This window comes from Desmodus rotundus, chromosome X (assembly GCF_022682495.2).
Source record: "Desmodus rotundus isolate HL8 chromosome X, HLdesRot8A.1, whole genome shotgun sequence".
NCBI classification, from domain to species: domain Eukaryota; kingdom Metazoa; phylum Chordata; class Mammalia; order Chiroptera; family Phyllostomidae; genus Desmodus; species Desmodus rotundus.
This window is the reverse complement of record NC_071400.1, coordinates 57,907,035-57,930,688: the sequence shown is the minus strand read 5'-3', so window position 1 is coordinate 57,930,688 and position 23,654 is coordinate 57,907,035. Positions and strand designations below refer to the sequence as shown.

Genomic DNA, 23,654 nt, shown 5'->3' with positions numbered 1-23,654 from the left:
TACCAAAAGACAAAATAATGAAAAAGGAAACTTAAAGTCAAGTGACTTTAAATACTACATCTCAACTTTTTGCTTGGGGAAATGAATAATGAAGTAAAGAGTGTGCCAGCTCAGCCCAGAATAGGAGATAGGCAATCAGCTAGGTATGGAAGTATTTTAGGGTTCAAATGATGTTTATATTCATATTCCTTTTTACTTTTCTATATTAGAAATGACTTAAACAGCGCACAGTTCAACTGACTGTCCAACTTACACAGCTGACTGTCCTTGTTCTCATCCTTGAATAACCACTACGGAAAATGTGAACTTGCCCAGTACAACCCCGGCTGACAGCTACATGAGGTGCACTGGTTCCCCAAGTACTATGAGGCTTACCAGAGGCTGAAGCTTACCACGTAGATTTATAATGTGACTGATTTATACTTCTGCTTTCGACATGAGCAATTTCCTTATATTAAATAAAAGTACCAAATTTGCTTATTGATAGCTTGCCAAATCTTATCAAATGTAAGCATTAATTTTTCCATCAACTTTGCTGAGTTTTTATGTGGTAGCAAGGGTTGGTGACTTTTGCTCCTAAAAGCACCCTAACCCTGCCTTCTTCTAGGCGAACAGCTCATTATAGGGAGGGGCTATATATGCTTTTGGGTCTTTCAGTACTGATAGCATACCATTGCGTTGTGAGTGCTCTAGGTGCCAAGGAATCATTTGTATACCAACTGGGCCACATAAGTGAGTAACAATTTAACTTTCAAGTGGTGAAGTATACTATTTAAGGTTTACATTATATAATTAAAAAAAAAACCTCCTATGTAATTGAACTTTAACCTATTTCTGTATGAAATAATGTTCTATATAAGGTCATTAAGAAATCTAATGTACTTAGTTTACAACTTTATTGTTGTATTTCTCCCTGAGCATTATAATCATTGGCTTATGTTCCTGGGTGCCCCCACCAGCCTAGGAGCTGCTTGTGTGTGAAACCATCTCTTCTTAATTTCTGTGTCCCCCCTATGCCTGATGCATGGGGACACTCAATATTTGGGTGATGAAAATACAAAGTGCCAATGGACGTAAAGATATGTGTGGGACCCTCCATGTTCAGAAAATCTCTATTGAAAGAATAAGTTATTTTATTTTTTGAGTATATTTCACAGATCATAATATAGACCAATTACTGTCTAAAGAAAACAGAAACCTCTACCACAGAATGCTCAGTCCTGTCTGGCCCAGTTCAATTTTGCCAAACTCTTTGAGAATAAGGGGATAGATACATTATAGTAAGTTCTCCTAATCATGCCTCTTCCAACTTCCCTTGCCACACAATTATTATTATTACATTTATATATTCAGAAATGAATTGCTTTTTTTTTTACTTTCAATATTATTTTTTATTGGTTTCAGGTGTACAGCGTAGTGGTTAGACAATCACATATTTTCACTAAATCTTATAATAAGAAACCAAAAAAGCATCACTTGAACTTCAAAAAAGAAAGGCAAACAGGTAACTGAAGAGTTTGGTTATGTCAAAATAGAGCATCTTGATTAATCTATGTAATATGGATTATTGCCATATAAAGAATAGTATACGTTAAAATATACAACACTGAATTACACTAAACATAATATTTTTATCTTATTTGGTAACTTCTTCAAGGAGAATCATTAATTATATTGCTGGAATTGCTCTTAATTCCTTGAATTTTAAGAATTTCTCTAAGTACAAATGGACGATGAGAGATTATATAATCTATATAATTGTCAATGCTTCCTAATTACCAGTGGCTTAAAAGAAAGCTGCAATACATACAGCAAGGGCTTAATGTATAGGACAGACACTGCTCATCTATATAATATTTTTTAATTAGAAAAGGGATATGTCCTCTGTAACAGCAGTTAGAACCTTGGGAAAATTCCCTTTTTTTTTTTTTTTAAATTTGTAATTATTATCATTTTCTTTTTTTAATTAATTAATTTATTTTTATTCAGTTACTTTTTACTTGATATTACACTCACTAGAACTACTGCTAAATAAATGCCCTCAACATGCTTCTCAAATCCCAAGCTAACAAGTGGATGTTCTCCAGCCCTGGGATCTGTCACTTTCCAAAAGGTTACATATTTCAACCATTACTAAATTGCAAGAGCCTTTCATGCATGCATCAGAGACCTTGAAATGAGAGCGCCAGCTTCAACTGGGCATTTCCCCACTGAGAAGAGAGAGCATAGCGGCCAGCTGCCTGAGTAGAACAAGCAATCTAAGAGACAGCCTGCAGCACCGGGTCCCTGCTGTTGCCTGATGATTTCTAGCAGGATTAAAGTTGGCGTTTATGCAAGACTGCCCTGCGAGAACAGGTAGTCAACCATCCAAATGACTGGAAAATGTGCAAACTTTTACAAAGAGCAATCACAAATACTGAATATTTATAGCACTTGGAACAAATCACACTAACTGGAGGTACTACTGAACCTTTAAAAACAGGTTATATTTTTCTTCTGATTTCTGATGGAGTTGGAGTGGGAAAATGGAAAGCGTGAGTATGTCTTTAATAAAATGTGACATTTTTCACTTCAAAAACCATTGTTTCTATTTTTAAATGATACCCCTCAGGAAAAAGCACTCTGATGTTAGTTGACCTAGTACATACCCCTGAACCAAATAGTAGATGTTTTCTTTCCTACCATGTGCAAAAACTTCTAGTGATTAAAGAAAATCCTTGGCTATCAAAACTCAGTCATTTTCCAGAGCATTAAATCAGTTTACACTTTAGTAAAAAGACTATATGATTCCCATTAACAAAAGAATATAAGTTTCACCCTGATCAAAATAGATGGTTTAGTAATTAATAACAATTTTAATGAAAGTTGTATTTAAAAGCAAGCGTGAATTTTTAGTCTGATACTTTCCCCCCATTATATTTAAAAAATACCAGATAACATTATCAAAGTCCAGAAGTAATAATCGACATTACTATTTTCAACAATGTCAGTTCATTTACCTGTTGTTTGATTCTGGGGTTCCATCTAATGTAGTAATTCACCCAAAGTTCCAAGTGACGCATACTGGCAACTGGATATAAAACTCTATTGATTTCTTTAGTATAGAAAGGGTTTCTGAATGTGTCTTTATTACTGTTTATCAGCGACCACAAAGAAACTGTTCTTTCTGTAACTTTCTATAGAAAAGAGAAAGTGGAAAGCTTAAGTAAAAACACATGCAACCACACAAAACATTTTACAGCCTGTGGCAATACAGTTGAGCACCAACTTGAATCACACATTTGCATTATGCTCATAATGGCTCAAAAAGCCTCATGGGCCAGTGAGTGCTCCTCAGTGCTCCACAGCCACTTACCGATATTTGCACAGATAATGGCCTAGCCACCGAAGACAACTGTCACTGGCCAACTGGTAACACATTTATGAACAGATGGTCAGTATGCTCTTTTTATTCAACGGAAAGAAAAATAATCATAAGAACCCACCAACATTTTTGCATTTGTTAGAACAATGAAATATTAATCTGTATCCACTTGATAGTAGGCAGCTAAAGTTATTTAACTTAACCATCCAGATGTTTAATCTACATCATGCTAACATCCAGATATTTGAAAACACCTGGGTCACTGCCTTCACTGAATCTTCACTTTATATTCTGGTGTCTGTTATCTCATATAGGTATTCACATTTTCACTGTGTTTTTATTATATATTTTTACTGATATTGACCATAACCTAGGAAAAACCAAAAGCATGGGGAAAAATACAAGTATTAAAATTACCAAAGGCATATGCATAGCCCATGGACACAGACAACAATATGGTGAAGGCCAGGGAGAAGGGTAAGGCCTGGGGGGAGGAGGAAAATGGGAACATCTGTAAAAGTGTCAACAATAAAAAATTAAATTTGAAGAAAAGAAAAAGTAAAACTTCTACTACTAATCACTTCAATAGGAAAGGACCAATACGCTAAAACTGGAAGTTGAAAAGAACATCTTGAAATAAGTGACTGAAGAAATTTCTTTTACATACATACTTTATTAATGTGAATGATAATAATGGCAGCCTTCATTGGAATCCACCTAAAACTTCATCTGTATCTTTCTGACGCCACTATATATACTGCATTGTGTTTATTTGCATGTCTGTTTTTATTTTTATACATGCAGAGTTTAAAAATGAAATTGCTCAAAAAGGTTATAAAAAAGAATCGCCTATTGCCTCTCTCTCTAGAATCAAGTGTTTGATTTTAAAAGTCAATTGCTGGGAGGGAGGTGGGTTCAACTGGAGTGGGGAGCAGGGATGGGGAGAAAAGGCATACAACTGTAATTGAATAATAATAAAAAATTTTTTTAAAAAGAAAAATTAAATAAATGGAAGGTAAAAAGAAAAAGTCAATTGCTTTAATTATTCAGTACTCACCTCCCAATCTTTAAATACCATGCTTTTCTTGCTCCCTGTTGGCTAACAAGTTATAGGCATTAACTACAACACTGCCACACTGAGAACGTCTCCCGTCCATCCTGTCACACATACACACATTTTACATCCTGCCTTATACCCCCAATATATAGCATAGCTTTGATCACATCAATGTTTAAACGTTTGGATTCCTATGATGAAGCAAGTGCTCTTTCCACGTAAGCCACATAGACACTATTCTGTGATTTATTTTCCTGCATCATTTTTGTTTGTTTGTTTTCCTTCAATTAAACTGTCTATTCTGTTTGTTTACATTTTGGCACTTACTAATTCAACTGCAATTTTTTCCTCCAGTCTCAAACTTCTGTCAAGATGCTCTGCACACCTGGAGCCCCCAGTTTCATCTTCAGAGGAAAGAAAGCTGCACTGGGTGATGACCCTAAACCTTTCACCCATCTCTCATTTAATCTCTCTTCTGTTTCGTCCTGAGCATCCCCTTTCCTCTCTCTGTGCTGGAGCTCCTCCTTCCTGAGCTCCACGCAGTGTTCTTTGTTCTTTGCATGGAGCACATATTGCAGTAGCTTCCAGAGAAAGGGTGTTGTGTGGGTGGTAAATCTTTCATGTTGCCATGAATGTCAGGGAATATCTTTGGTCTGCCTTCACATTTGGTTAACAGTTTGGTGGCTACAGAATTGTAGGTTGAAACCATTCTCCTTTAAAATTCTGAAGGCATGCTCCATTGATTTCTAGCTTCCAATATTGCTGTTGAAGAATTCAAAGTCCTCCTGATTTTTGTTGCAAATAACCTATTTTTTAATCTTTGGACGCTTAATACCATATTATCTCACCTTTAACTGGAACATAATCAACAAAAGAAAAAAGCAAACAAAATATAACCAGAGTCATTGAAGTTAAGGACAATGTAACAACAGCCAGAGGGGAAGCGGAAAGGGACAGTGGGGAGAAGGGTTTTCAGGAACTACTATAAAGGACACATGGACAAAACCAAGGGGGAAGGTGGAAGCAAGGGAAGGAGGTGGGCTTGGATGGGGTGGGGAGAAAATACAGACAACTGTAATTGAACAACAATAAAATAATAATAATTTTAAAAAAGGTTCTTTTCTTTGTCCCCAGTGTTCTGAAACTTCACAAAGATATGCCTTATAATGGGTCTATTTTTGTCCACTGTGCTTGGGCACTTAGCAGATTTTCAATGTGAAAATGTAAGAACTTCAACTCTTGGAAATATTTTCATTTCAATAATTTCCTGCTCTCTGGTTTCCCTATTTTCTCTTTCGAAAGTCCAACTATTTTGATATTGGAACTCCAGGACTGATCTAATTTCCTTGTTTTCTTATCTACCTCTGTCTCTACACTTATTTTTGGGGAGATTTCAACTTTATCTTCCAACTCTTCTGAGTTTTAAATTTCTGTTGATATCATTTTTTCCACTTTTTATTCTCAATTATTCTATTAGTTTTCCCAAAATTTCCCCATTTGCATCCTGCCATCCAGCCATGTCCACACCATTGTCCACGTCCATGGGTCATTTCTACATGCTCTTTAACAAATCCCTTCCCCTTTTTCCACTCTTTCCCCCTTCATTGTTTCCTCTGGCAGCTGTCTGACTGTTCCCTGCTTCCATGTCTCTGGTTCTGTTTCGCTCGTTAGTTTATTTTGTTCATTACATTCCTCTTATAAGTGTGAATATATGGTATTTGTCTTTCACCAACTGGCTTATTTCACTTAGCATAATGCTCTCCACTTCTGTCCATGCTACTGCAAAGGGTAGGAATTTTTTCTTCTTTGTGCTGCATACTATGCCATTGTGTAAATGTACCAGTTTTTTAATCCATTCATCTACTGATAGATGCTTATGCTGTTTCCAACACTTGACTATTGTATAGAGCGCTGCTATGAACATAGGAGAGCATAAGCTCTTTTGGTTTAGTGTTTTGGGATTCTTAGGGTATATTTCCAGCAGTGGAAGCACTGGGTCAAAAGCCAGGTCCAATCTTAATATTTTTTGAGGAAATTCCATACTGTTTTCAACAGTGGCTGCAGCAGTCTGCATTCCCACCAACAGTGCACTAGCGTTCCCTTTTCTCCACATCCTCTCCAAAACTTGTTGTTTGTTGATTTATTAATGATAACCATTAATTTGCATCTCTCTGATGGCTAGTGATGATGAGCATTCTTTCATGTCTGTGGACCACCTGTATGTCCTCCTTGGAGAAGCGTTATTCAGATCCTTTGCCCATTTCCAATTGCATTGTTTGTCTTCCTGGTGTTCAGTCATAAGATTTATTTACATATTTTGGAGATTAAACTCTTTTCTGATGTATCATTGGCAAATACGTTCTCCCATACAGTCGGCTCCCTTTTCATTTTGATGATGGTTTCTTTAGCCGTGCAGCTTTTTAATTTGATGTAGTCCCATTTCTTTACTTTTTCCTTTATTCCCCTTGCCCTAGGAGATATATTGGCAAATATATTGCTACATGGGATATCTGAAATTTTACAGCATGTGTTTTCTGCTAGGACTTTTATGGTAGATATCATAACTAATGTTTAAGTCTTTTATCCATTTAGAGTTTACTCCAGTGTATGGTGTAAACTGGTGATCTAGTTTCATTTTTTTTTTTTTTTTTTTGCATGTACTAATCTAGGTCTCCCAACACCATTTATTGAAGAGGCTATTTTTACTCCATTGTATGCTCCTGCCCTCTTTGTCAAACATTAATGACCATAGAGACATGGGTTTATTTCTGGGCTCTTTATTCTGTTCCATTGACCTATGTGTCTGTTCTTATGCCAGTACCAGACTGTTTTGATTACAGTGGCCTTGTAATATAGTTTCATAACAGGTATTGTGATCCCTCCAACTTTGTTCTTCTTTCTCACGATTGCTGTGGCTTCGGGGTCCTTTATTTATTTATTTTTTTGGTTCCATATAAATTTTTGAAGTATTTATTCTAGATCTGTGCAATATGCCATTGATATTTTAATAGGAATTGCTTTGAATCTATATATTGCTTTGGTTAGTATAGACATTTTAATGATGTTAATTCTTCTAATTCAAGAACAGGGTATATGCTTCTATTTATTTGTATTTTCCTCAATTTCTTTCTTCAGTGTTCTATAGTTTTCTGAGTGAAGATATTTTACCTCATGGCTAAATTTATTCTTTGGTACATTACTTTTTTGTTGTTGTTGGTATAGTAAATGCCATTTTTTCTTAGTTTTTATTCCTGATAGTTCATTTTTCGTGTACAAAAATGTGATCAATTTCTGAATATTGACTTTATACCCCACTACTTTGCCAAATTTACTTATTAGGCTGAGCAGTTTTTTGGTAGAGGATTTTCCGTGTGCACTATCCTGTTGTCTGCAAAAAAAAAAAAAAAATGACAGTTGTACTTCCTCCTTTCTAACTTGGATGCCTTTTATTTCTTCTTGTCTGATTGCTGTGGCTAGGACCTCCAGTACTACATTGAATAAGAGTGGTGAAAGCGAACACCCTCGTCTTGTTCCTGATCTAAAGTTTTTGCCCGTTGAGTATGATGTTGGCAGTAGGGTTTTTGTATATGGCCTTTATTATGTTGAGGTGTGCTTCCTCTATTCCCACTTTCTTCTGTGTTTTTATGAAAAATGGGTGCTATTTTATCAAATGCTTTTCTGCATCTAATGAGATGACCATGTGATTTTACCTTTCATTTAGTTTATATTATGTATCATATTTACTGATTTGTGAATATTATACCATCCTTGCATCCCTGGAATAAATCCCACTTGACCATGGTTTAGCTTTTAAATGTATTGTTGGATCCCGTTTGCTAGTATTTTGTTGAGGATTTTAGCATCTATATTCATTAGAGATATTAGCCTGTAATTTTCTTTCTTTGTTGTGTCTTTACCTGGTTTTGGAATTAGAATAATACTGGCCTCATAGAAAAATGTTTGGGAGTCTTCCCTCTTCTTGAATTTTTGGTAATAGTTTAGAAGGGTAGGTGTTAGTTCTTTGAATGTTTGGTAAAGTTCACCCATGAAGCCATCTGGTCCAGGGCTTTTGTGTGTCAGTTTTTGGTAAGTGTTTCAATATTGCTAGTTGTTATCAGACTATTCAGGTTTTCTGATTCTTTCTAATTCAGTTTTGGAAGACTGCATGTTTCTTGAAATTTATCCATTTCACCCAGGTTGTCCAGTTTCTTGGCATATAGTTGTTAATAGTAATTTCTTACAATTGTGTATTTCTGTGGTAACAGTTGTTACTTCTTCCATTTATGATTTATTGGTGTCCTCTCTCATTTTTTCTTGATGAGTCTAGTTAACGGTTTGTCGATTTCATTTATCTTTTCAAAGAGCCATCTCCTGGATTCATTGATCATTCAAATTGATTTTTTAGTCTCTATGCCATTTAATTCTGCTCTGATCTTGATTCTTCCCTTCCCTCTGCTTGCTCTGGGCTTTGTTTGTTGTCGTCCCTGTACTTCTTTTAGATGTAGGGTTAGATTGTTTGAGATTTTTCTATCTTTTTTTAGGTAGGTCTGTATACTATGAACTTCCTTCTCAGGAATGCCTTCTCTATGACCAATAGGTTTTGCGTTCTTGTGTGTTCATTTTCATTTGTTTCCAGGTGCTTTTTGATTTCTTCCTCGATCTCATTGTAAAAGTAGTCATTATTTAATAACATGCTATTCAGACTTCATGTATTTGAATCTTTTTGAGGTTTTTTCCATGAGATTGGTTTCCAGGTTTAAGCCATTGTGATTCGAGAAGATGCCTGATGTGATTTCAGTGTTCTTGAATTTGTTAAGGTTTGTTTTGTGCCCTAATATGTGGTCTATCTTTGAGAACGATCCAAGTGCATTTGAGAAGAATGTGTATTTTGCTTCTTTGGCATGAAATGTTCTATAAATATCTATTAAATCCATTTGATCTAGAGTGATTTACAATTCAATACTTTTGTTGATATTTTGATTGGAAGATCTATCCATTGCTGACAGTGGGGTGTTAAAATCATCTACAATGACCATATTGCTGCCTATCTCTTTCTTAAACTCCTACAAAATTTTCTTTGTACACTTAGGTGCACTATATTGAGTGCATATATGAGGTCTGCCTGGAAAAAGTCCAGCCAGTGTTAATATAATGAGAACAGTTTGCGTAACATCAATGTAACCTGGCAGCCAGGGAGAATGGACTGGAATGTGCATGCATAAGCAATGATGACTTCACTGTCCTAGTCTGTGGGGACAATAGATGCCATTGAGGAGGCATGTGCATTGTGTGGCTGTCACATTCAAAATGACTGAGTGAGTAGAGCAACAGATCTGCATCAAATTTTGCATTAAACTTGAACATTCCTCCACGGAAGCTATTCAGATGATTAGAAGGCTGTGGCTATAGACAATTGGTGACTGGCGGCTTCATCATGACAATGCACATCCCGTGCAGTTTTTCGGCAAAACATCAAATACCCAAGAGATTCAGCCCCCTACAGCCCAGATTTGGCACCCTGTGACTTCTGATTTTCCCAAAAGTAAAATCACCTTTGAAAACGTAGAGATTTTAGACCACTGATGAGAATCAGAAAAATATGACAGGGCAGCTGATGGTGATAGGGAGTAGTGTGTGAGGTCCCAACATGCCTACTTTGTAAGGGACAGAGTTGTCACACTGTCCTATGTACAATGTTTCTTGTATCTTCTTCAATACATGTGTCTATCTTTCATATCACATAGCTGGATACCTTCTAGACAGGCCTTGTATATTTACAAGAGTTATATCCTCTTGTTGGATTACTCCCTTAAGTATTATGTAGTGACCTTCTTTGTCTCTTATTATGGTGTGTTTTTGAAGTCTATCTTGCCTGATATATGGATTGCTTCCACAGCTTTTTTCCCATGTCCATTTGCATGGGAATTTTTTTCTATCCCTTCATTTTTAGCCTGTGTATATCTTTTGTTCTGAGATGGGTCTTTTATAGGTAGCTATACGCAGGTTGTTTTCTTATCCATTCAGTTACCCTATGTCTTTCGATTGGGGCATTTAAGCCATTTACATTTAAGGTTCTTATTGGTAGATACTTATTCATTGCCATTTTCCCCTTTGTACCTGTGTTCCTCCCTTCCTGCCCTTCTCATTTCTTCTTCTTAAAGCAGTCCCTTTAGCATCTCTTGCAATGCTGGCTTGGTAGAGGTGTATTCTTAGCCTTCTTTTGTCTGGGAAGCTCTTTATTTCACTTGCCATTTTTAAAAAAGAGCAGTGCTGGGTAGAGTAGTCTTGGCTGCAGGTTCCTGCTTTTCATTACTTGGAATATTTCATGCCAATCCTTTCTGGCTTGTAGTGTTTCGGTTGAGTAATCTACTGATAGCCTTTTTGGAGCTCCCTTGTATGTTACTAACTGTTACTCCCTTGCTGCCATTAACATTCTCTGTTAGGGACTTCCGGCAAAGATGGAGGCGTAGGTAGAAATACTTTGCCTCCTCGCATAACCAAAAAAAAGGACAACAAAAAATTTAAAAACAAAAAATAACCAGAACTACCAGGAAACTGAACTTAATGGAAGTCTGACAACCAAGGAGTTAAAAAAGAAACATTCATCCAGACCGGTAGGAGGGGCAGAGATGGGGAGCTGGGGCAAAAGGGACTTGGGGCAGGTGGCGGCTGGTGGACCAGGTGGTCTGACATTTTCATGTGGATAAACTGGGAGGAACAACTGGAGAGCAAGACTGACCATGCAACCCAGGGTTCCATTGTGGGGAAATAAAGCCTCAAAACCCCTGACTGAAAATACCTGTGGGGATAGAGGTGGCCGGAGAAACTCCCTGCCTCACAGGAGAGTTCATTGGAGAGACCCACAGGATCCTAGAATGTACATAAAACCACCCACCTGGGAATCAGCACCTGAAGGGCCCAATTTGCTTGTGGGTAGTGGAGGAAGTGACTGAAAGCTGGCCAAGAGCTGAGCAAGTGGCATTGTTCCCTCTTGGACTCCTCCACCACATTCTGTGGCAAAACAGCAACGTGGGTTGTCCCACCCTGGCAAATACCTATGGCTCCGCCCTTATTACGTAACAGGTGTGCTGAGACAAAAAAATATATGGCCCAAATGAAAGAACAGATCAAAGCTCCCGAAAAATACAACTAAGCGACGAAGAGACAGCCAACCTATCAGATGCACAGTTCAAAACACTGGTAATCAGGATGCTCACAGAAATGGATGAGTATGGTCGCAAGATAGAAAAAAAAAGTGAAAGCTATGAATAGTGAAATAAAGGAAAATATACAGGGAACCAACAGTGATGGGAAGGAAGCTGGGATTCAAATCAATGATTTGGAACAAAAGGAAGAAATAAACATTCAATCAGAACAGTTTGAAGAAACGAGAATTCAAAAAAATGAGGAGAGGCTCAGGAACCTCAGGGACAACTTTAAACATTCCAACATCCAAATCACAGGGGTGCCAGAAGGAGAAGAGGAAGAGCAAGAAATTGAAAACATTTGGAAACATAATGAAGGAGAACTTCCCCAATCTGGCAAAAGAAATAGACTTATCTCTGCCTGCTGGCCTGCTGTGAATCTTAAACTAGTTGCAGACCTAACTATTTCTGCGAGGACTTTTGTTGCAAACAGGGGGCTGTGATTCCTGGATCTCCCATGTCAGATGCATTTCAGACTTCAGGGAATATGGTGGGTGTATTCCCCCTAACCTGAGCCACTTGTCTGAGTCTGTCAGGGATAATTTTCCTGTACTCAGCAGGGCATGGCCCCTAGTAGGCTTCCAGAGCCCAGATTTTGGGTCTGCTGGATGCTAGGAGAGTGTTTCTGTGGCTCTCCTGTGAGGAGGAAACACCAGTCTGTTTCCCAGAATAGTGTATGGATTGGCTGCATCCTACCTCCAGTCTCTGATGACCCCTGAGTCTGTTTATGTTGCTGTCTCTTCAGCAAGGGTTAAGATGCAGGATGGGAGAAAAGAAAGAACACCCCCCCACCAAAAAAACAAAACAAAACAAAACAAAAAAACAAACAACAAAACCACAGAATACCAAGACAGAGCAAAACTGAAGAAAGAACAAAAATAGTTGCAGAGTGGAGCAAACAAGATTTCAGAGGTTGTGGCAAGGGGATTTACGGAGGGTGGGGGGAGTGGCATCCCCCAGGGTAAGGTAATTGATTCTCCCCAGGGAGGGGCTAGCTCCCCTCAGGAAAGATGGCTGCTGTAGAGCTCAGGTATATTCAGGCCCCTAAAACCCCACAGCCGCTCTCCTAAGATTCTCCTCAGTGCCTCACACTCCAGACTCTCCTTGCATGACTCCAGTCTGCATCACACTCCCCTTGCTGGGTCCCAAGGTGGGTAGCTGTAAAGACAAAGCCTGTGCTTTGCCCCTTCAAGGGGAAAAGAAAAGAGAAAAAAGATGGTGGGTTTGTCTCTAGCAGTTTTCATCTCTCTCCAGAACAGAGTGCCCCCATGGTACACTCACTGATCTCCTGATCCAGATGTTCTGGGAATGTCCCTTTTGTGGGTTATACAGACTTTCTTGTTGTATTTGAGTCCTGACTTTTATTGGCCCATCCAATGGTGGGAACTTTCCCCCTTCTGTCTGCTTAAGGAGCTTAACCCCTACCATGACCACCTCTGCCTTGAGAGGGCTTCTATGTATGGGTTGGATCCCCAGTTGGGGCACATACAGGAAGCTACCTATCAACACTTCTCTCTCACACCAATGCCTCTCGCCCTTTCTCCCAAATGAATACATTATATCTGGTATGCACTGTCTTCTTTCAAGTCTCATATCGTCCAGCAGCAAAACTATAACACTGGACAGTGATGGGGTGCTTGCCCTGCTCCCTCCAGTGAGTCTCAGCCTTTGGTTCCCACTGCTGCACTCCTGCCAGCACCTCCCTGGCCACCTGTCTCCACCTCCAGCACTCCTGGCTCCTCAGCTGAACTGCAGTCTCCTCAGTCTGACCCTGTCCCATTTGTGATTCTAGCAGCACCCATGGCAAGGGAGGTGACAGTCCCTTCCCTGGCAAGTACTGAAGCCCTTGGATCCTGGCTCCTGGTGGTGGCCGGGTACATAGCTCAGTCTGGGGTGCAGGGCACAGAGACAAGTCTGGGTGCAGAGGTGTGGCTGCTTCAGCGTCTTCTTCCCAATGAGGATACTGTAATTTCCTCTAATTGGCTCCTGCTCCAAATCTGTGCAGCCAGATGTGCTGGGCTGGGCAGTGGCAGCAGCAGCTGTTCCAGGAGAGCCTGGGTCACCCATCCACAAGTGCCCTCGCAGGTGGGCAGGCACTTGCACACACACAGCCACACATTCATCTGCACACATGCTCTCTCACACCTGCTGTCACTCACACTTAGCTGGATTTTTGAGTTGATTGCTCTGTGGTGTCAACAAGACTGATCCAGGGCTGGGAGCAAGTGGACAGACCTTCCAGCTACTCTGTAGCCATCTCAGAACCTGGTACAATCCCGATATAGTATTTTTAACTTCAAGTTCTTTTCTGATCTGTAAATGTTCTTTGCAGATAATATTCTGTTATTATTTCATGGTACCTATATTTTCTTCTCTTTCTTGGGATATTAAGTACTAGATTCTTGTCTACGTTTTCTCCCCTCACTACATGGTAACTATTTTTTCCAGCTGTTCTCTCTCTTGGTTGTCTGCTATTATGTAAGAATGAAGGACTGAAGAGGTGATTGGAAGTTCTGAGTGTATGAGCGTTGTCAACTTGAGCTTCACTGTGAGGAACGCTAGGTGTTGATATCTGTAGGTCCTTCTTCATGGACTAGTCAAGTTTCCCCAGAGATGATTTTTTGTTTTAATTGAGGTGGCGTTCACATACCATAAAACTCAACATTTTAAAGTGTATAACAGGGTGGCTTTTAGTATATTCACAATGTTGTGCAACCATCACCTCTATCAAGTTTCAAGTTATTTTCATCATCCCAAATAGAAACCCTGTGTCCATTAACCTATTACTTCCCCAGTTCTCCTCTCTTGCCAGCCCCTTCAGCCACTGATCAACAGTCTGTTTCTATGAACTTGTAATTATGGATATTTCATATGGACAGAATCACACAATATGTGGCCTTTTGTGTCAGGCTCCTTTAACTTGTCATAATATTGTCAAGGTTCATCCATGCTGTTGCATGTACCCAACTTCATTCCCTTTTAGGGCTTAATAATATTCCACTGTGTGAATACACCATACTGTGTTTATCTATTCATCAGTTGATGGACATTGGGGTTGTTGCCACATTTTGGCTATTATTAGTTGTGCTGCTATGGACATCTCTGCACAAGTTTTTTGTTTCAACCTCTATTTTCATTTCTCCTGGGGAGTTATCTCTCTCTCTCTCTATGTATATGTGTGTGTGTATGTGTATATATATACATATATACACGCACACACACAGATACACCATATTTTTGGACTATAAGACGCACCGCCCCAAACTTGGGAGGAAAATGGGGGTGCATCTTATAGTCCAAATGTAGTTTATGTGGCTCGCTGGGTGGGGGGGAGGTGGAGTGGGTTTTTTTCCCCTATTTTCCTCCTCTGAAACCTAGGTGTGTCCTATGGTCTGGTGCGTCTTATAGTCCAAAGAATACGGTACACACACACACAGACACAGATATAGATATAGACACAGATATTGCTGGGCCACACACTAATTGTATATTTAGCTTTCTTAGGGACCACCAGAGTGTTTTCTACAGTTGCTGCACCATTTTATACCCCTACCAGCAATGAATGGGTGCTGCACTTTCTCCCAATCCTCGCCAACAGAGAAACTTCTTTCATGCTGCTACCTGGGAACTAAGGACCTGCTGCCAGAATGCTGGGAGTCAGCAGAGGAAATGAGCTGGGGCTCTCACAAGCCAGCTCACATGCATCACATCACTCCCCTGACCCACCTATACCCTCTCTCACAAAGAAACCTCTGTCAGAGTCCTCAGTTCCATAGAGAGGTAGAGGGTATCTGGGGAAGCTAACTGTTTATTCTAAACAGACCTTCAGTTTATCTTACTCTTGTCCCTTGAACCCACATACCTGGTATACCTTCACCCCAGAGTCCTTGAGTCATCTGGGGTTCCTGCAATGTAAAGTGGGCTGATTATTGGCCTCTCTTCTGCTGGTTTTAGATTCACTTTTCTCAAACTAATATATTTAACATTTACCTAATAGCTTTCCAGCTTCCAAAAGTTTGCTGTGACGTATCCTTTCTCATTTTTCCTGTTCTTACGAGTTTATGCCTTACAAGATTCCGTTTACTGAAATTTTTATGGCTCTTATGGGGGGGGAGACCTTGCATATCTATAAAGTTATTCCTACTCCCTGAGGGTAAAGTCAGTGTCTTACCCCTGCAATAAATACCAGACACTCAACAAACCCTGGTTGAAATGAAAACACCCAGACTTAGGGTAAAAAAACGAGAAACATTGTGTTTACCATAAACCAAGTTATCAAATTTTTTGTATTTCATGGCACACTGGACACATATAGGTAAAAAGACTATCATTTTCACTCACCTGTCTTTCTCGAGCGGATTCACAGTTGTATAAGAAAGTACCAAACCGGCAACTATACAGATGATCCAAAATTGTTATCAAAAATCGTTCATTGAATTCAAAAGCTGTAGGGAACTACACAAAAACAAACAAGCAAATAAAACATAAAAACTCTGGTTGACCTTTTATACGACTGCAAAGAGGTGCATAAGCTTTACCACCCTTTGCCTTCAAGGAAGGACAGCAGAGGCTGCAATTGGCATAGGTCCCATACTCTTTTGTCGGTGCTTTGCATAGGACTGAGAAGTTTAAATAAGGGTCAAGTAAAGGAATAAAAAAGAAATGGAGGAATACAAGCCGATTTTCTGGGTTTTCCTGAGTGTACAGGGCATACAGGGTAGTTTAATTACTTAAGGTATTATAAATTAGCAGACACACCTATATACAAATGCTAGTATAGAATGGATGGAAAAGATAAATTGGTATTGTCAATTCCATTGCTCCTTCATTAGTATAGTTAATATAGTTAAGTATTGAATTTTTAAAACTTTATTATGAAAAAATCCTAGACATATAAATAGTAGCAGAAATAAAAAAGGGAAATCCGTGTACCCATTACCCGCAATTACTCGCAAATTATTGGTTGCAGCTCTTAGTTCTGTCCTGTATTATTTGGAGGCAAATCCCATATATTACATCAAACTATTTAAACATTAGGTTGAATGTATTTTATCCTATATATCCCTTACCTGTTTTGACATTTGCCATACACAATCAATAAACTGGAGAAAAATAGGAGATCGGTCAGCATCTGCGTGGTTTTTGTCACCATGACCTATTCTCTGAAATAAATTGATGGGTATAAAACTGAGAAATCATATAACTCACAAAATGTGACAATACAACTCAGCAATCTGCTTTCCAAATGCCAGGTCTCTCAGAGAGTAAATAGTATATTTTTCCTTGGCAATATAGAAAATAATATAAGGTTTTGGAATAACAAAAATCAAGTATATTAACTTTCATAAATACAAATAGAAATTGGCAAATCATCATTTGTGAGTATAACAACTATTTCATCTGATTGGAATTTTGTCTGAGTCCTAGGCAGCTGCAGGTAGATGGGACCAACCGAATTATCTTGCAGAGTATTTTACCAGTTGCTAAGGGGCCAGTTATAAAGTTTCAGGACTTGAAACCATACACAAAAGGGTGTGATCATTATAATTAAAATTAAGTTTTTTCTCTCTTAAAAATATGACAAAAAATCCTCATCATTTATTCATTTTCTAAACAATGATCTTTTTACTTAAAAATGTTATTCACATTACTTATAAAATTTGGATGAAGGCTAAAAGGTTACACACAGCAGTGTTTCTGAGTATCATCTGGAGAGGTTGTGAAAAATGCTTCTTCAAAGGGTGTCTGGAAACAAGACCTGGAAATAGGAATTTTAATACATTCTCTCAATTGTAAAAATGTATATCAGAGAAAAATAATGACAAAAGCCTTAACTGAAAGTCTAGCATTTCTATAAAATATATTTGGCTCTGATAGCTATAATTTCAATTTAAACATTTCCATGCAGACTCTCTGTTTTACTTTCAAGGGAAAGTGCAAATAGTGCACATGGATAAACATGTCTCCTAAAGACACTTTCCAGGCCAATGCATCACACATTTTCAAACCTGTAAAGTGTTATTCATTACACTCCTCAGATTTTCTTTTTAAATATCAAGATATGGTTTAACAACTAGGTTTTAAACCCCAAATGGCAGTGATCTGACATTTTAAAAATCAGCTTTATTATTTACTTACAGATGCAAATTTATGTCCAAAACTTATCCATTCCTTTTGTACCAATATTTCAAACCCTTCAATGCTCCGATAGAAACTGTCTAACATCAGCATGGCCAGGGACGTCAGCTGGGCAGTCCTGTCCCATCCATCACTGCAGTGCACTAGCACAGAGCTCTTCCCTGAAGAAACTTTGTCTGCTACTTGAATGGCTCCTGTCAAAACAAGCTAGCAAAGAAACACATGCAAATCAGTTGGTAGCTGCAAGGTACTGCTTCAATCTGAAGTGGTAGTTTTTAACCCTAGAAAAAGTCCCAAAGATGAAAAACCAGGAGCTGCAGGATCTGTTGTTCTTCCTCCACAGAAACTGCATTCAATGCAGCTAGACATATTTTTTAAAATAATATATTTTATTGATTATGCTATTAGTTGTCCCATTTCCACCTCTCTATTCCCCTCCACCCTGCACACCCCTCCCACCCACATTCCCCCCACACACACCTTTAGTTCATGTCCATGGGTCATACAGATAAGTTCTTTGGCTTTTACATTTCCTATACTATTCTTAACCTCCCCCTGTCTATTTTCTACCTACCATTTATGCTAACTATTCTCTGTACCTTTCCCCCCTCTCTCCCCCTCCTACTCCCCTGCTGATAACGCTCCATGTGATCTCCATTTCTGTGACTCTTTCCTGTTCTACTTGTTTGCTTAGTTTTCTTTTGTTTTTGTTTTAGGTGTGGTTGTTAATAACTGTGAGTTTGCTGTCATTTTTACTGTTCATATTTTTTATCTTCTTTTTCTTAGATAAATCCCTTAAACATTTCATATAATAAGGGCTTGGTAATGATGAACTCCTTGAACTTGACCTTATCTGAGAAGCACTTTATCTGCCCTTTCATTCTAAATGAAAGCTTTGCTGGATACAGCAATCTTGGATGTAGGTCCTTGCCTTTCATGACTTGGAATACTTCTTTCCAGCCCCTTCTTGCCTGCAAAGTTTCTTTTAAGAAAGCAGCTGACAGTCCTATGGGAACTCCCTTGTAGGTAACTGTCCCCTTGTCTCTTGTGGCTTTTAAGATTCTCTCCTTATCTTTAATCTTGGCTAATGTAATTATGATGTGCCTTGGTGTGTTCCTCCTTGGCTCCGACTTCTTTGGTAGTCTCTGAGCTTCCTGGACTTCTTGGAAGTCTATTTCCTTTGACAGATTGGGAAAGTTCTCTTTCATTATTTGTTCAAATAAGTTTTCAATTTCTTGCTCTTCCTCTTCTCCTTCTGGTACCCCTATGATGAGGATGTTGGAATGTTTAAAGATGTCCTGGAGGTTCCTAAGCCTCTTCTTATTTTTTTGAATTCTTGTTTCTTCATTCTTTTCCGGTTGAATGTTTCTTTCTTCCTTCTGGTCCACACTGTTGATTTGAGTCCCAGTTTCCTTCCCGTAACTATTGGTTCCCTGTACATTTTCCTTCATTTCACTCAGCATAGCCTTCATTTTTTCATCTAATTTGCGACCAAATTCAACCAATTCTGTGAGCAACCTGATTACCAGTGTTTTGAACTGTGCATCTGATAGGTTGGCTATCTGTTTGCTGCTTAGTTGTATTTTTTCTGGAGCTTTGATCTGTTCTTCCATTTGGGCCATTTTTTTTTTTTTTTTTTGTCTTGGGGTGCCTGAGCCATGAAAGGTTAAGTGCCTAAGGCAGGTTCTGCTGAAAGGACCGATGCGCCCGACTGTCTCGGAACGTGCAGGTAAAAATGTTGGAAGAACTTGTCCCCGTGTAAAAAGTCTACCCGCATCCACACAACTGCGGCTCCTCAGAAAAAAGCACGTTCTCAGTGGAAGGGATCACTGCTCTTTTCTCAACTAGATATTTAAAAAAAAAAAAAAGCACCAAAAGGAAAACTGCATTTCAAACTCCTATTCACATAAGTGATTCTCTTAAGTCTGCTGGGGCAGTCATAACAAAGTACCACAGACTAGGGGCTTAAACAACAGACATTATTGCCTCCCTGTTCTGGAAGCTGGAAGTCCAAGATCCAGTTCCAAGGAAGAACCTATTCCAGGCCTGTCTCCTACCTTCTGCTAGTTTCTGGACTTGTGGCAACATAATGCCAGTCTTTATATGGTATTCTCCCTGAGCATTGTCTCTGTGTCCAAATTTCCCCTTTTCATAAGGACATCAGCCTTATTCAATTAGGGGCCCATACTACTACAGTGTGACCTCACCTTATCTAATCCCATCTGCAATGACCCCAAGTTGCAATTAAGGTCACAATCTGAGGTACTAGAGGACAGAACTTCAACATATCAATTTTGGGGGACACAATTCAACCAATAACAGTGATATAGTAGAAAAATCACTGGCCAGACAGGTCCAGTGTAGACCCTTACAGGCCAGATAAGGGGATTTTCACCTTTTAGCATATGCTTGACCCAGTTTCCTATTGTTGACATCATATAATATGGTACTTTTGTTACAACTAATAAACCAATGTTGATAATTATTAAAATGTTAAGAAATTTGTTACTTTATTTTTAAAAGTCCACACTTTATTCAGATTTTCTTACTTTTTACCTAATGTCCTTCTTGTAATCCAGGGCACCACATTACATCTAGTTGTCACAAGTAATATTTTTGCAATTCATTTTTGAGAATGATAAATTAAGAAAAAATGAAAGATAGGTGAAATAAAAAGATGATTCCTATTGAGCTGGAAAATAAAATTTCACTAGAAAATAATCTATCTTAATAATTCATCTATTTAAAGTAGGCTTTTTGTTTGTTTATAGAATTAAATGGCAGCTTATAAAAGTATTAGTTTGCTTACATAGCTGTTTTGCTTTTAAAAGAATGGAGGTTTTTGATGCCTTTATCCGGTTGAAGGACTGAAATAATCAAAACACAGAATTTATTCTTTAAAATTTCAGATTGGTTTCAGTAAAAAACAATCTCTCTCAAGGCCCTTGAGGGTCATACCCAGTAATGGTTAGATAATAAACTGGCTATTCCTAAATAAAACTGCATGAAAGATTCAACTACTACTACTAGTGAGTTGGAAAGGGACATCTCTAAAGACATTAAAATATTCTGGAGGTGATGTGAAGTCTTTAATTTTGGTAAGCAAATTTTAAGGAAATACAAATCTGCCAAATGCAGAATCCTATACTACAAATATTTCATCTCTCACTGTTCAATATGTTTAAATTTAAGGATTAAAAATTCTTGTTTCACTAAATAATTACTGATTTTTAAAAAAATATACTTGCCTTGATATGTTCTAACCAATGAGTTGACTCCAAACTGGACAACCAGTGAGATTCTTCTACATTAGGATAAACAATGTCTTTGACTTTTTTTAAAGATTCCCGCATAACATGAATGTTATGAATGTCTAAGAAGAAAAGTTCAATGTTATGATATGCATCGTCACTTTCATATCCTCCTCCTGTTGCCTAAGAAACAAGATATACACACAGTCAGTTGCATTTTCTATTTCTGTTTTTCTAACTTTATTTTTCAATTACAGTTTATATTCAATATTACTATGTATTAGTTTCAAGTGTACAGCACAATGGTTAGACTAATCATATATTTACAAAGTGTTCCTTTCCATATTTCTGGTACCTACCTTGCACCACACACAGTTATTAAAATATTATTGACTATATTCCCTATGCTGTACTTTATATCCCCATGACTATTTTGTAACTACGAATGTGTACTTAATCCCTTCACCTTTTTCGCACAGTCCCTCCACGCCCTCTTCCCTCTGGCAACCATCTGTCTGTTTTCTGTATCTATGAGTCTGTTTTGATTTTGATTGTTTGTTTCCTTTGTTCTTTAGATTCCACATATAAGTGAAAACATATGGCATTTGTGTTTCTCTGACTGACTTATATCACTTAGCATAATACCCTCTAGGTCCATTCATGCTGTTGCAAATGGTAAGGTTTCATTCTATTTTATGACTGAGTAATATTCCATTGTACATCTGTACCACAACATTTTTATCCACTCATCTATTGATGGACACTTGAGTTGCTTCCATATCTTGCCGATTGAAAACAATACTGCAAAGAACATTGGGTGATTATTTTGGGTTTCTTCAGATACACTCCCAGAAGTGGGATCACTGGGTCATGAGGCCAGTCCATTTTTAATTTTTTGATGGCCCTCCATACTGTTTTCCATAGTGGCTGCACCAATCTGCATTCTCTTCAATAGTGCATGAGGGTTCCCTTTTCTCCACACCCTCACCAACACTTGTTTATTGATTTATTGATGATAGCCATTTTGACAGGTGTCATGTGATATGTCATTGTGGTTTTAATTTGCATTTCTCTGACAATTAGTGATGTTGAGCATCTTTTCATATATCTACTGGCCTCTTTGAAGAAGTATCTATTCATGTCTTCTGCCCATATATTCTTTTCTTTTTCGGTATTGAGTTGTATGAGTTCTTTATAGATTTTGGATATTAACCCCTTATGAAATCTGTATCATTGGCAAGTATCTTCTCTCATTCAGTAGGATGCCTTTTTGTTTTGTTTATGGTTTCCTTTGCTGTGCAAACCTTTTTAGTTTGATGTAGTCTCATTTGTTTATTTTTTCTTGTTTCCCTCGCCCAAGGAGATATTTCAGAAAAAATAATGCTATGAGAAATGTCAGAGACTTTGTGTTTCCTACTTCATCAGTAACTTATCCAAATATTTGAAAAGTTATTAGTCTTCTAAATTTCAACCCCAAACCTTGCAAGTTAGATACAATGACTAATGGGACTTGACTTTGTATCTAACACTAAGCCTCAACGACATTAGTCACACCTTCAGCTAGAAAAAGGATGGCAGGCTGGCAATCCTGGGGGGATGTGTGTTTGTGAGAAAATATCCTTTTCAAAATATTCTAGAATTTCTAGCTCTTCTTCCAGATCTGGAAAGACAAGAATAGGTTCTGAATAGTCCTTGTTCTCCATCAGTTTAATAACAGTAATTTTCAGGGGGAGGCACAGGCTTTGTAATAGCGCTTACATGGGACACAACAGGCCAGAGGAAAACAACAGGCTTTGGAGTCAGACAGACCAAGATTGACAGCTCAGCTTCAGTCCTTCCGTTCTGTGTAATGTGGGGAAAGGCACCTAACCTCTCTAAGGCTCAGTGTCCTCTTCTGTAGAATAGGGATAACACTACCTAGGTCTCACAGGATTAAAAAATGCCATATTCTATAACAACTAACACCAGCCACTGTTTATTGAGCCCCTATGATGTCCCAGATACTGTGATTTTATTTTGCTTCACATACTTTTATTTAACTGTTATAGCAATGCTACAAAATAGGTATTACCGTTCCCATTTTCCAAATCAGAAGAAATGCTATATAACTATCCCCAAAGTCATGCAAGTAATCAGTAGAATGTAAGTCGTTTGACTTCAACAACTGAACCTTTTTCTAGTGCACCATGACTTACTGCTATGTAAACACCAAGGACAGAGCACTGCACATACTGGGACCTCAAAGCACAAAAGGTTTCAGGAGGAGATAAGATAGCTGCCACCTACTGCAGCACCTACAAGCATTAATTGCTAGGGCAGTCATCACCACCTTCACAGCTTGACGAAGATGCCCGTTTTCCACATACAGAAGAAGAAATGCTATGATTTTGTTTAGGAACCTAGCTGCATTCTCCTTAATGTTTTTAAATGCCATGGAACATGTGGCCTCTGGTTCTTTAAGAAAAATTTAAATATTTGAGAGATTTCCTAAGAAGGCAATGTTCTATAAGCTGAAATGAAGGGATGCTAATTAACATCATAAAACACATGAATGTGTGAACTCAGAAAAAAATGTCATCAAAGCAACATTATACTACCTTCAGAGTGTCTGTAGGAAGAGGACAGGGAAACGTGCTTGG

The 23,654-nt window shown here is 38.3% G+C and overlaps 1 protein-coding gene across 8 annotated transcripts in view; it reads right to left on the bottom strand.

Moving 5' to 3' along the window:
• The window catches only part of MTM1 (myotubularin 1), a 145,857-nt gene that overhangs the window by 5,236 nt on the left and 116,967 nt on the right, over positions 1 to 23,654 (bottom strand). For 7 of the 8 annotated variants that reach the window (XM_045188181.3, XM_024551090.4, XM_024551092.4 and 4 more), the window contains 5 exons: positions 21,013 to 21,198; positions 17,765 to 17,971; positions 16,696 to 16,788; positions 15,968 to 16,081; positions 3,000 to 3,176 (listed from right to left, as the gene is read on the bottom strand). In XM_045188181.3, coding sequence (XP_045044116.1) covers positions 3,000 to 3,176; positions 15,968 to 16,081; positions 16,696 to 16,788; positions 17,765 to 17,971; positions 21,013 to 21,198 — 777 coding nt within the window. The remainder of the gene's footprint in view (positions 1 to 2,999; positions 3,177 to 15,967; positions 16,082 to 16,695; positions 16,789 to 17,764; positions 17,972 to 21,012; positions 21,199 to 23,654) is intronic. The other variant, XM_071220271.1, reaches the window with a different exon arrangement.